General features: G+C 44.4%; 1 protein-coding gene across 1 annotated transcript; it reads left to right on the forward strand.

Moving 5' to 3' along the window:
- Nucleotides 1–3824: 3824 nt before the first annotated feature.
- Nucleotides 3825–11597, forward strand: LOC110528475 (major intrinsically disordered Notch2-binding receptor 1). The gene is made up of 4 exons (XM_021610567.2): nucleotides 3825–4396; nucleotides 5194–7327; nucleotides 9648–9881; nucleotides 10350–11597. The coding sequence occupies exons 2-4, from the start codon at nucleotides 5207–5209 to the stop codon at nucleotides 10542–10544; spliced, it is 2550 nt and encodes an 849-aa protein (XP_021466242.1). The 5' UTR covers nucleotides 3825–4396; nucleotides 5194–5206; the 3' UTR covers nucleotides 10545–11597.
- The last annotated feature ends 2921 nt before the right edge of the window (nucleotides 11598–14518 follow it).

A 14518-nucleotide genomic window follows, 5' to 3' on the forward strand; every position in this document is an offset into this window, starting at 1 on the left:
ACTCAACTCACGCCCTGACCATACTAAAACAAAGACATAACAAAATAACTAAGGTCAGAACGTGATAATTAGTGAGGTCAGGCACTGATGTTGGGTGATTAGGCCTGGCTCGCAGTCGGTGTTCCAATTCATCCTAAAGGTGTTCGGTGGGATTGAGGTCAGAGATCTTTGCAGGCCATTCAAGTTCTTCCACGCCGATCTTGACAAACCATTTCTGTATGGACCGCTTTGTGCACGGGAGCATTGTCATGCTGAAATAGCCAAGGGCCTTCCCCAAACTGTGGCCACAAAGTTGGAAGCACAAAAATGTCTAGAATGTCATTTTACGCTGTAGCGTTAAGATATCCATCCACTGGAACTAAGGGGCCTAGCCCGAACCATGAAAAACAGCCCCAGACCATTATTCCTCCTCCACCAAACTTTATAGTTGGCACTATGGATTGGGGCAGGTAGAGTTCTCCTAGCATCTGGCAAACCCAGATTAGTCTATTGGACTGCCAGATGATGAAGCGTGATTCATCACTCCAGAGAACACGTTTCCACTGCTCCAGAGTCCAATGGCGGCGAGCTTTACACCACTCCAGCCAACGTTTGGCATTGCGCATGGTGATCTTAGGCTTGTGTGCGGCTGCTCGGCCATGGAAACCCATTCTATGAAGCTCCCAACGAACAGTTATTGTGCTGACATTGCTTCCAGAAGCAATTTGGAACTCGGTAGTGAGTGTTGCAACCAAGGGCATACAATATTTACACGCTACAGCGGTCCTGTTCTGTGAGATTGTGTGGCCTACCACTTTGCGGATGAGCCTTTGTTGTTGCTCCTAGAAGTTTCCACTTCACAATAACAGCACTTACAGTTTTCTGCCTTAGAGAAATTTGCCAAACTGTTTGGTCGGAAAGGTGGCATCCTTTGACTGTGCCATGTTCAAAGTCACCTTACCCTTTTCTTAGTCCTCTCTGCTGCAGCTGACACTGCATCATGGCTTTTATGTTCATCCATTGTTGAAATATAACAAACCCACTGCTGATTGGTACGGCAATAAATATGCAGCAGTTTGTTATGACGAGAGAAGATCTTCTCCTGTAGATGTGCGGTGACCAGATTGTGTTTATTTAGTCCAGAATTATCATAGTGAGGCTGGGGGTGAGTCTCACAGCAGTCACCAGACATACCAGACAGGACATGAGGGCTTTCTGCTTTCTGGTCCCAGTGCAGAAATCACATGCCACATCTCCAGGTCCATCATCGTACAGAGCAGGAGCAGCCTGGAGTCCTGTCTTCTTCAGTTTTTCCACCACCTCAGCCAAAATGTTATTTTTCCTCAGAGCAGGCCTTGGAGTGAAGGTCTGTGTGCAATGGGGACTGTGTGCAATTGTCATCATCCTGATCCCAGCAGCCTTGAATACAGCTCCTACAGTAACTGTGTCCACAGTGAATAGTAACCAGATCATTCGGTTGATCCAGACAGACAGAACAACAGAACTGGTCCTGGTCCAGCAGAACTCTCTGTTGTGCCATTTGGACTGTTGTTGTTCACACAGACAGAACTCAGAGACTCGAGAAAGTTTGTAGGAGGTACTTCTTGTCTTCTTCTTCTTGTAACTTTCCGATGCATTACTGCCTTTTACAGGTTGGCGTAGGTATTATACATTTATATATCTCATATTCCAGCCTCACACCAGTAAGTGCAGGCCAGTGGTATAGAGAAAAGCCAAAAGCTGTCAAGCTATTTCGCACTGCCGGTCATATTGAACCCAAGAGAGTTTCTAGTGAAATTGTAGCCAGCTCAGTACAATTCCCTCCTATTCTCTTTATACCACCTGCATTATAGCAGGACATGCTGTACAGACTCCTCTTCCCAACAGTTCTCACACTTCCCATCTGTATGTTTCCCTACTAAAGCTAACCCACCTCCCAATCCACAATGACCTAACCTCAGCCGTGTTAACAGGAACCCCATTTCCTTTCTCTCCCCAGGTACCTACTGACCTTCCTCACAGAGTTCTGGATAGAGAAAAACAATCCTCTGTTCTCCTTTCTCTCCCCAGGTACCTACTGACCTTCCTCACAGAGTTCTGGATAGAGAAAAACAATCCTCCGTTCTCCTTTCTCTCCCACTCACGTTGCCACTTCTGAGTCATCCCCTCTGCTATGATGCGCCTACATTCCTCCCTAACGGGACCACCACATCTACCTTCTCCCTCTTCAGAGCTGCCTTAGCTTCCTTATCTGCTGCTTCATTTCCCCCTAACCCCTACATGGGCTGGGACTCACAGAAAACATACCTTACACACCCTTTCTGCCCCACCCCATAAAGTGCCATCAGTAGCTCGATTAACAAATATTTGGATGTGCCCTAGACTTCCATTCGCTCAGTACAACCAGGAGAGTGGCAGTCTCTGAACACAAAATTATCCTGTCAGGCCCCACTTCTTCCACCCACTACAGAGGCCACATTAGTGATAGCATTTAATCAGAAAAGACTGAAAGTCCATCAGACAGCTGCTTACCCTGGTGTATTTGAAACTGGGAAATGTATCCCAAACCCTGCTCTCTCACTACCCGGGACCCCACGCCCACTGTAAATGAGCATCAACCACCCCAGAAGAATCTCCAAAGTCCTCAGCCTGCATTTCATCCAAAGTTGTCATGTCAACAGCCATCATCCCCCTCTTCCTGACCCCCCCCATTCCTGCATTTGGGTCACATACTAGGGGGACTTCCTGGTTCTGAGAGAGATCGAGATTGAGAGAGATTTTGTGGAGTGGCACATTTTTCTACCTCTCACTCTGTATTGCCCGCTATGCACCACCACACCATCCTTGCAAGGAAATCTGGGCAAACTGTAAAGGCACTTAGCTGATTCTGGTAGATGAATTGCCATGTCGGCTCACAAGGTTTAACTCACTAGGACTGATGTCTAATAAAGCAGTTGGTGGCTGACCTAACCAGAGTATCTACATGTAAACCTACTAGAAAACTCAATGGTAATAGAACTGTAAATTAAAGTCACCCATTACAATACAGTAATTACCTTGTAGCAGTGGTTAGAGATGGTTTATAGTTCTTTACTATTGAGGGTGTTGCAACATTATTACCCAGTATCTATATATGAAATTACTCAATAACACCATGGTAAGATATCTGTTGGAGAGAGATCTGTTGGACAGAGCTCATTGTGACCTTGTGTCCCAAAGAGATGAAGAGAGGATTATTAACTATTAAGTTAATTACACAGTATGATGAAGAGAGGATTATTATCTATTAAATGAATTACACAGTATGATGAAGAGAGGATTATTAAATATTAAGTTAATTACTCAGTGTGATGAAAGACGATTATTAACTATTAAGTAAACTACACAGTATGATGAAGAGACGATTATTACCAATTAGGATGATTACACAGTTTGATGAAGAGATGGTTGTTAACTATTAAGGTAATTACACAGTATATTATAATTGTTTTCAAACATTGTACAAACTATTGCCAGAAATTACCTGCTACTATCATGTTATTTCTAGGCAAATGCATCATAATTGATGTACTGTAGAATAAAATCTTATATAAAAGCGCTTTCCTATACCATCCACTCATTTTAGGGATCGAAAGGGATTCCATCATCGGTATATAATAGATTTATTCCTACATGGCTGACAGGTGAAACTGACAGAGATGTAGAAGCTGAAAGCTTTCCTCTCCTCTCAGTCTAATGGGGTTTTAAGTATTGGCCTTTATGGATGCTAATGTTTGCTAATGATGACAGATCCAGGAGAACTGGCCGGTGTGTGTGTGTGTCTGATCAGGTCGTCCACGCCTTGTGGTTTACTGTCAAGCTAGATGTTGTTGAGGAGTCTGAATTATGAAATCATACATTTTTTATCTGTTTTCTCCTTTACACACTCAAACACACTTTTGTCATCTGACAGCCTAAAAGAAACACTCCCACACTCCATCACACACAGAGATATATTGTGCCAACCTTTATTTTAGGCTAGTGTATGATTAATATGATTAGCCTACATGTAGCCTCTAGTTTGTGTTGACATTTCAGGTGTCATAAAGCTATCCTATTCGGGGAGATTATACTTAGTTGAATGGATGCTTTTTTGAGGCTCCTTTGGGGACTTAGGGACTAGTGAGAGGATGACCTGGTTTCTAATTTTCTACTCTCAGCCTGGTCTGTAGCTACCCGTTTTAACAGAGCTCATCCAGGCAGATGAGAATTAACTGTGCAGTGGATTGGATCTTTCTTTCCAAAGGAATATCGTCCTTTTATTAATCTGCAGACAATATGATACCTGAGGTTGTTTTGCGATTCTCAAAGCCAGTGCTGTTATTCTAACGGAGGTGCTGCTGTTGTAATTCAACTCTTCTCTGTCCAGAGATAACAGGTAGGCTAGCTAAGTCTCCGACTTTGTGTGACTGTTATTTAAATCCTGACTGTTGATAAAATATTGTTTCTAAATAGGCTAGCCTACTTTAAAGGATTTTCAACCTTTTCAACAAGCACAAGTGAAGATGATTTCATGTTCTCATGGGATGGATTATTAATTGACACAGACTGGATTGACTCCATGACTGTTTGATTCTGCTCTCCCAATTGTTAAACTTTTAGTGCTTCTGAGATGGCTTAAAAACTACTACATTATCAGATTAATGTATGTCATATGTGCTATTTTATTTGTTTAAGATGTATTTTAAAACGCTGCTATTTAAGTTTGGCTTTTCATATAGCCTAGATTTTTTTTCTGGTTCATTTCGAGTTAACCGGTGTACAGTATATGATAGGCTATGCAGCATTTCCTCGTCATATCATCTGGTCAGTTATTTTAAGGCTCAAATTAAGGTCACTTGCTGTAAAGTGTGACTCTCGGTGAGATAGATATTTTTACGTTACTGAAGTAAAACACCAGGGTCCACATATTTTTGGTTTGAATTAAATACAATTGCAAGAGGGTGCCTGCTTCATTAATTGGCTATAGATTGTGATTTCTTGTTATTTTGATATATGATAAATAATATTCTACTAATATGTTATTTAGGCTAGCACACACTTTAAATTCCAGAGGTTTTACTCTGGCTTAGTGGTATTCAAGTGGTAATAAATTAGTGGTATTTATCCTAGGAGTTATTTCCAACCACTTTGATTGTTCTCACATCTCCTGTTGATTTTATTGTTGATATGAAGGTGATATTGGCTCATGGCCAGCCTGCAACAGGAGTACCCCCTGGTCCTGCTGGGTATTCTGGAGGAGCTGGCCGCTATGCGCCACTGGCTCTCCTTCCAGGACCTGTGTCGAATGGTCAGCACCCGCTTCGACCTGCAGCACCTCACAGAGCTTAGGAGCCTGCTGTTCTCCGCAGCCTGCCGCGACCCATGTTTCCCCGCCACCCTCTTCAGAGACAGGGTCACCCCCAAGGGACTGGGGACATCCCCGATAGGCGTGGCAGCTGACATCGTCACTATATTCAACCTCATTCAAATGACGGGTGGGGCTCCCGATGAGGCCCAGGCTGCTCAGCCAATAAAAGCCAAGCCCGCCCCTCACATCGACCAATCCCCAGAGCCCTCTTTGCAAAGCTCTTTGCCCATCACTGACAAAGTGAGATTCTCCAGATGTGATAGGGTGCGCACACTTTCAGACTCTCAGACCATCTCAGGCCCCATCGACCCAAGCTTGCTCTGGCCCAAATCAAATTACTCGTTCCGCAAGCGCGCCAGTCTCCCTCCCGATCCCCTCTCTCTTGTCTCCTCATCCCCTCCGAGCCGTGCCAGGGCTGTGTCTTTCGACTGGCGCCACAACACCCCACTGTTCGCTGGCAGCGGCAGCATCCCAGGCATGCAGAGCATCTACCTCCCCCTGGAGACGGACAGTGAGTCCTCCAAAGATTCCCTGAGCGGAGACTCGGCACCCAGAGATCCCGGATCGGAGCCGGGATCAGAGCCGGGATCACAGCCGGGATCGGAGCGGCATTCTTGCGTGAAGAAGAGAGACATCTTCAAGAAGGACTTCCACAACCAGTCTCAACTGGTTCCCCAGGTGACCATCAGTACTGAGTCTCAGACTCCAAGAGGAGGAGTAGGACGAAGAGGGAGGCAGGAACTGTTTTCCAACCGCAGCTTTGAACTGCTATCTAACCCGTATCCTTCCCCCACTGTTGGTCGGTCTTCGCCGGAGCGCCGGGCCAAGCATGAAAGCTTGGACGACCTCCAGGACTCCACATACTTTGGCCCAGGGGATACTATTCAAGAATGGTCCCCCCTCCACCTCCAACCCCCCAGGGCCCAGAGGCCAGGATGGGCCGACAAGAGCCTGAGTCTGGACGACAGGGAGGTGGGCTTAGCGGGGGTGGGTTTGGATGGCTCCGAGGGCTCTCTTCAGGTTAGACTCACTCCCAGCCCAACCACCAACAACGTTGGTGGTGGGTTGTCCCCTCCAAAGGGATGGGAGGGGAACACCATTCCCGCACTTGGAGGAGGGGGGTTTACGGCCTGCAGCAGGGGCACCCAGACCGACACCATGCCAGACCCCCGGCGCCTGCGGAGCCTGGTGCACGCCGACCGGCTGTCCTTCATGACCTCGATGGATGACCCCGACATGATGGGCGAGGATGACATCAGCGCCATCTTCCGCTTCCTGGATGACATGAGCATGTGCGGCTCCACGGGGGTCCTCCACCCCCACGACGTGGGCCCCTCGGCAGCCCAGGACACCCCAGAGGCACGGCGTGGCCGCCTGGGCCAGCTCCAGAAGCTCTTTCACTCCCTGGATGGCAGCGACGATGGCGGCCTCAAGGCCAGCGTATGTAAACTCCTCCTGAGAATGGGCCAGATCGAGAGACGCCTGGAGTCGCTGTCCGAGGTCAAGGCCGAAATCTCCCAAGTTCTTTCCTTCCTCCAGCGACTGGATGAGAAGATACAAGAGCAGGCCATTAGAGGGGGAGGAGGGAGTGGAGGTAGGTGGCTGGGACCGCCCAGCGGTGGTGGGTCTTCCCTGGGTAGCCTGAGCCATTCGCTCACTCCTGGGTCTGGTGGCTCCTCGGAACCCCAGCCCCTGTCTGTGTCTGGGCATTCGTTTGGCAGCCTGGACTTCAACCAGTGGGGTAGCAGCCAAGGGAAGACAGAGACAAACGGAGGTCTGAGCGAGACCGAAGGGGGGAAGAAGGGGGTGCTCTCTCGACTGGCCTCCTCCAAGCCTGAGGAGAAAAATGGCGTAGACTCCAAACGGCCGAGCGTCGTCTCCAACTTGTCTGCGCGGGATTGGACGGTGTCGTTCTCGAAAAGTAAAGATGGGAAGGCCCAGCCCGGGAAAAAACGGCAGGTGATGTACGACCTAAGTCAGTGCAACAGTGTATGTCAGTGTGTGTTTGTGGGTGTGTGTGTTGGTATGCATGCATCAATTTGTTTCGAAATGTTTGGATTCGGTTGGGAGTAAGTGAGTATGTGTGTGTTATTGAGTGTGAACATTTTGTTAAGTCGGGAGTTTAACTGTGTGGGCTGTGAAGCAGTCTCAGGGTCTAACCTGTTATCTGCTCTGTATTTTTGTGTGTTGGTGTTTGGGCCGAGCCTGGTAAAGGAGACTGGCTGCTACTTCTCACGTTTCATTTCACATTAAGTTATCCAGAATGTGAGCTATTGTAAGATCAGTCGGGTTCAGTTGTGGAAAAAGTACTCAATTGTCATACTTGAGTCATTTTCTATTAAGGGATCTCTACTTTTACTCAAGTAAAAGTGAGTCACCCAGTAAAATACTACTTCAGTAAAAGTCTAAAAGTATATGGTTTTAAATTTACTTTAAAAAGTAAAAAGTTAACATAAATGCTATACCAAAAATTCTGTATATTAAGCAAACCAGATGGCACAATTCTTGTTTTTTTGATAGCAATGGGCACACTCCAACACAGACATAATTTACAAACACAGTATTAGTGAGCCCGCCAGATAAGAGGCGGTAGGGGTGACAATGCATTATATTTATAAGTGTATGAATTGGACCATATTGTTGTCCTGCTTGAGCATTCGATACGTAACAAGTACTTTTGGGTGTCAGGGAAAACGTATGGAGTAAAAAGTACATACAGTGCCTTGCGAAAGTATTCGGCCCCCTTGAACTTTGCGACCTTTTGCCACATTTCAGGCTTCAAACATAAAGATATAAAACTCTATTTTTTTGTGAAGAATCAACAACAAGTGGGACACAATCATGAAGTGGAACGACATTTATTGGATATTTCAAACTTTTTTAACAAATCAAAAACTGAAAAATTGGGCGTGCAAAATTATTCAGCCCCCTTAAGTTAATACTTTGTAGAGCCACCTTTTGCTGCGATTACAGCTGTAAGTCGCTTGGGGTATGTCTCTATCAGTTTTGCACATCGAGAGACTGAATTTTTTTCCCATTCCTCCTTGCAAAACAGCTCGAGCTCAGTGAGGTTGGATGGAGAGCATTTGTGAACAGCAGTTTTCAGTTCTTTCCACAGATTCTCGATTGGATTCAGGTCTGGACTTTGACTTGGCCATTCTAACACCTGGATATGTTTATTTTTGAACCATTCCATTGTAGATTTTGCTTTATGTTTTGGATCATTGTCTTGTTGGAAGACAAATCTCCGTCCCAGTCTCAGGTCTTTTGCAGACTACATCAGGTTTTCTTCCAGAATGGTCCTGTATTTGGCTCCATCCATCTTCCCATCAATTTTAACCATCTTCCCTGTCCCTGCTGAAGAAAAGACGGCCCAAACCATGATGCTGCCACCACCATGTTTGACAGTGGGGATGGTGTGTTCAGCTGTGTTGCTTTTACGCCAAACATAACGTTTTGCATTGTTGCCAAAAAGTTCAATTTTGGTTTCATCTGACCAGAGCACCTTCTTCCACATGTTTGGTGTGTCTCCCAGGTGGCTTGTGGCAAACTTTAAACGACACTTTTTATGGATATCTTTAAGAAACGGCTTTCTTCTTGCCACTCTTCCATAAAGGCCAGATTTGTGCAATATACGACTGATTGTTGTCCTATGGACAGAGTCTCCCACCTCAGCTGTAGATCTCTGCAGTTCATCCAGAGTGATCATGGGCCTCTTGGCTGTATCTCTGATCAGTCTTCTCCTTGTATGAGCTGAAAGTTTAGAGGGACGGCCAGGTCTTGGTAGATTTGCAGTGGTCTGATACTCCTTCCATTTTAATATTATCGCTTGCACAGTGCTCCTTGGGATGTTTAAAGCTTGGGAAATCTTTTTGTATCCAAATCCGGCTTTAAACTTCTTCACAACAGTATCTCGGACCTGCCTGGTGTGTTTCTTGTTCTTCATGATGCTCTCTGCGCTTTTAACGGACCTCTGAGACTATCACAGTGCAGGTGCATTTATACGGAGACTTGATTACACACAGGTGGATTGTATTTATCATCATTAGTCATTTAGGTCAACATTGGATCATTCAGAGATCCTCACTGAACTTCTGGAGAGAGTTTGCTGCACTGAAAGTAAAGGGGCTGAATAATTTTGCTTTTTCTAAGACTGTAATCAGTCATTTTCAATTTAGGATAAGAAGGCAAGAGAAGGTCTGCTTGTGTGTATCCAGTTTGATCACGTTTATTCCAATATGACAACTCTTGTTTCTGCCTTTACGTTTGCTCCATGCAGATGGACCAATCAAAGAACTCCGCCCAGAGTCATAAGCTCCCCCTTCAAAAACACTCCCACCTGGTGGAGCCAGTATTCAGTTCCTCTCTCTTGCGTCAGAAGGGTGGCGGGTTGACCAATCCTGGGTTGTCCTCTGGGCTGCCCTGTGACCCCAGATTGGCTGGGGGGAGAGGAGGAGCCCCGGTCTGGACCGTGGAGGACAGAGAGGCCAGAATGTCCCCTCTGGAATTGCAGGTACATTAGGACCTTGTTGGCCTTTTGGTAACACTTTCCTTTAATTAAACCACAGACCACATTTAATCAGCTTGCCGGCCATATCTGGCCCATTGGCCCCAGGTTTGAGACCCCTGCTTTCCAAGAGGAAATATTTTGTTGTTATTATGAGCACTTAGAATGTCTTATTATAAGCTTAAATGTATTAATATGCTGTTTATTCAACAGACTGAAAACAGATGTTATTCAGTCAGGGTCATAAAGCATTTGGTAAAGTTTCACAGAACTTTCTCCTAAAATGATATAAACCAGGATTAGTCATTGAATCTTTACAACAGAAAACGTATATTCAGAAAATGTATATTCACTGGGATCCAAATGGAACTCCCAGTGAATAAGACTTTTAGGAAGAAACTCGAACAGTTATCTATCTGACTGTCTAACATCTGGCATGATAGAGTGGTGGCGGCCTTATGTTTTGTCTCGTAGGCCCAGGAGTCTCTAAACCCCAATAATCTGGAGTTTTGGATGGAGGACATCTACACGCCAGGTTACGACACACTATTGAGGCGCAAAGAGGCTGACCAGCGCAGAGCCAAAGCCTGCAAGCTGGGGGCGCTCATCTTCACAGCCGTTACCATAGTCCTTGTCATCGTCATCCCCATTGCCACAATGAGCTCCTGAGGCTCTGATTGGATATCAGACAGGAAACCTCCAAACAAAGACTGACATGATTGGTTGATTAGTGATGACGAGGTGCAGGGATTCGGAAGTCTGAATGCAGTGTTTATCTGATATGTAACCATTTTTTCATATAACGATGTAGGGGACTAGTATGCCCTACATATACCATGCTTTGCACCACTTCTCTCAGGAGAGAGTAATAACAAAAGACAAAGCTAAACTAATGCAAACTTTTTGTGAATCCCCATGTTATCACAGTCATTTATGCTCTTGAGTGCTATTTTGGCCTTATCCTTTTGCCCACAAACCCTACAGGGCTAATTTCTTTCAAGCACAACTGAAAAAATTCTAAATTGTAAAAAGCACAGCATTTGTGTGGGTCTACTGTCTGACTTTGAATGCCTTTGTTTCTCATTAAGCAGTATGGTGCAGTAAGTTATGTTGAATAAAACAACTTTGTTGTCATAGTGGTTTTTCAAGAGTGGGAAATCTGGGATTTCTGCTATTTTTCGCTGGCTAAGGCAATGTATTTGTTTCATGAGATGTGCCACCCCTGTTTGCAGGTCCGGTCCTTGCTGTTCTGTGCCCTAGGCAAGACCAAAAAATGCCATCCCCCAAAACTAGAATAGTGCCAGTAAGCAAAATCACATTGAAAAGTCATCTAAAATATGTATTTTCCAGACATAGAAGTTAGGTTCAATTTAGGTCTGAATGAAAGGTGAAAATATGTATTTTCCATACGTTTAAAATACATATTTTCCAGGACATTGAAAAATACATATTTTCCTGACGTTGAAATAAGGTTTATTTTCGGTTCTATTGAAAGTTGAAAATACATATTTTCCTGACGTTGAAATAAGGTTTATTTTCGGTTCTATTGAAAGTTGAAAATACTTATTTTCCTGATGTTGAAAATACGTATTTTTAGGATGTTGTTTGTTAACATGACAGTACATTTTTTTTAGGTTATGTTGTGTGATCGGAGAAACCTGCATGATGTAAAAAGTGTCTTAGGTTAGGCTATTTGAATGAAGAAACCTGCATGATGTAAAAGAGTGTCCTTGTCATTCAATTGTCATATATTTTATCACCAGCCTGTAGGCTACAGAAAAGGCAACTTGCTCTTTCTACCATATCCTATATCTGCTACACAGGCATTTTTGTCCCCCACAGTTTTACCATTGGAATGTGATACAAAACTAGGCAACGGTGTGCTTCAGGACCATGTGGATGCCTCAGAGCGGTCGGGTAGGCTGTTTGGAGTGTTTATCCGACTGGATAAAAACATTACAATAATTATAATTTTGTCCCCCCCACTTCTAAAACTAAAGTTGCGCCCCTGCTACTACATGATTTATGTTTTACATTGGTGGAGCGCCACAGCAATGCGTCTCTCCAACAGAACCCCGGAGAGGCATGCCGGGAATGGACAAGCAAAATATTTTGTGGCGCTGCCTTTGACAAAGTGGGCACTGCTGATCACAGGACGGTATCAATGTTCACCTAAAAAGCCCATATGCTACTGGTTGAAAGAAATGTCCATTGTTTTGGGGCCGGATAGTGTGAGGTTTTATGTGTTGTTGTTGGAGGTGCATCTTGGTCAGTTTAGCTCAGAAAATGCCGCCCTCATCAATCTGCCGCCATAGGCGGACGCCTAATCCTGCCCAATGAGCGGGCCTGGCCGTGTGCCTGTTTGTTTAGTTGTTGTTGATGTTTTGGCTATAGGGGATATGGAAAAAGGAATCCTCTGCCAGGAACCACTTTGTGAATAGGGGATTCACTGTGTAATCTAATTTGTGTGATACCACTCTACCATGTTACTGTATGTACACACACACGCATGCACACGCATCACATGAATAAAATCGAGTCCTGTATAATACACAAAGCTAAAGTTCCTATGACGTGATTGCCAGGGAACCTCACCCACCCACACACGCAGAATGTTGAGAGCATTGCTTCCTCTTAAGTGGATGTGTGTCGACGAAGTGGTCCCCTCGAGTCTAGTTGCAGATCCATTACCGTTGTTGTGTTGGAGCCACAGGAAAGCTGTTGTGCTCAGCACAACGCTGCCAGTCTGTGGGGATTCAGTAATAGTAATGACCTGAAACTCTCCACACCCTTGGATCCCAAACGTATCAATGGGACCCATCTAAAGCTTTTGGGTCTTTTCCAGTGACCCACTAAATACAGAAAAGCTAGATCCCTATTTTAAGGAACAACACAAAAGGGGTTTCCTGCAGTCAAACATCTTTGCTCATACCGGATGCATTTTATGCAATTCTACGTAATTTTACATGACTGGAGGCTTTGGCAGAATATTTTTTCATACCGCACAAATGATCAAAATGACAGGCTACTTTGACACTAACAAACTGAGAATCTGAGATCAATAAAAATGACCTTGTTTGGAATGCATCAATGGCCTAGGCCTAGGTGTGTGGAGACATATTGGCTACAATATGATAAGGAAACTATAGTCCTTAAAATGCTTTCCAGTTTCACTGACCCACCCAATGATGAGCACCTCTCTCGCTGGTGATAGCCAATGCACTGGTGCCAAAAGCCTATCTTACTCTTCTTTTACTTTGTACACTAATGTTTGGAAGTTGATCAAATATTTTGGTAGCCTACAGCAGGCTCATGTCTATCAGAGCAGAGAAAGGGAGAGAGATCATATAAAGTGATTATCATTCTAGTTCTGTGAGAGACACATGTGCTCTCCTCACGCAGCCACCGCCAGGCGTTGGTCTCAAACATGCTGTAGGTTACAATGTTAAGCAAACCATAAGCCCAGGTCGGCCCAACTCTTAGAATATCAGGACCAGGCTGAAAATCTACTTTTTCACACTGTGTTTTTAAGGGGGAAGGAGAATTAACGAAGAGGCAACTCGAATGAACTTTGATCTCTTTTATTATAATTTATACATGACATGAGGTATCGGATACAGATAGGTTCTGGAAAAAAAACAGATGTGCCGACCCTGTTCTGCCAGGATCCAGCTCAAGATAAGCACTTTCACAATTAAAAACATTATTATTTTTTTAAATATCAGATTCTGTGTCAAACAGTTTTGTTATACATTATTTCAGTCTTCTGTGATGTATATAAAGTGTAATATTGGAATGCAAATTCAACATGGAATATATCTACAGAAGTTAACTGTTTGTCTGTTACCCTCATTGTTTTATTCCTGAGTCTGATAGTGACCCTGACAGGGGAGATGAAGGCTTTTTCTCCTGTACCCTCTTTACTATAAAATACTTGATCCAGCCAAACTGTGTTACAGGTAGTCTCATGTTTCACTCTAATCAGTTTAACTCATGTGTGAACACATGCTTGTAGGTGGCGGGAAGCCCTATCAGCATCATATGTCTGGATAGTATGCATTAGAGTTGCAGGATTGGTCTGTGTTTAAGTGCTACAGTGGATGGAATATTGTGTGTACAAAGAATGCGTACAGATTTAAGTGATGTAGGGCAGAAGGAGTGGTGTGTTTTAATCGAAATCTGTTGGTAAAACTCTTCACTGACATGATAGGTGGTGGCTTATTTCCCAAAATGCCTTCTCTGGGTTGTTTGGTAATGCAAAGTCAATTCATATTCTCTTTCCATATCACAGTCTTTGTAAGACGGATGCCAAGCTTCCTAGAGAGGAAACTCACTAACTTCTCTAGTCAGTCCAAGACAAAGTAGACTGATTTGAGAGGAAAGAGAGCGTTCCCGGCAGTTAATTGATGCTTGATTAGTGGAATATTTGCCGAGCCACGGAAAGGGCCTCTAGCTGTTGTCTAAATAATAGATATAGACAAAGAGTCAGTATTATTGACTGACAAGTCCAATGTTCTCAAATCAAGACTAATGGATCTACAGTAGTGGAAGGACAATGTGAAACACAAAGAAGACAATTATGAGTGAGCGAATAGCATAGCAGGGTTAATGCTCGTGGTGTGTGTGTACAGGTGTGTGTTTGC

Source organism: Oncorhynchus mykiss, chromosome 7 (assembly GCF_013265735.2).
Source record: "Oncorhynchus mykiss isolate Arlee chromosome 7, USDA_OmykA_1.1, whole genome shotgun sequence".
NCBI lineage: Eukaryota > Metazoa > Chordata > Actinopteri > Salmoniformes > Salmonidae > Oncorhynchus > Oncorhynchus mykiss.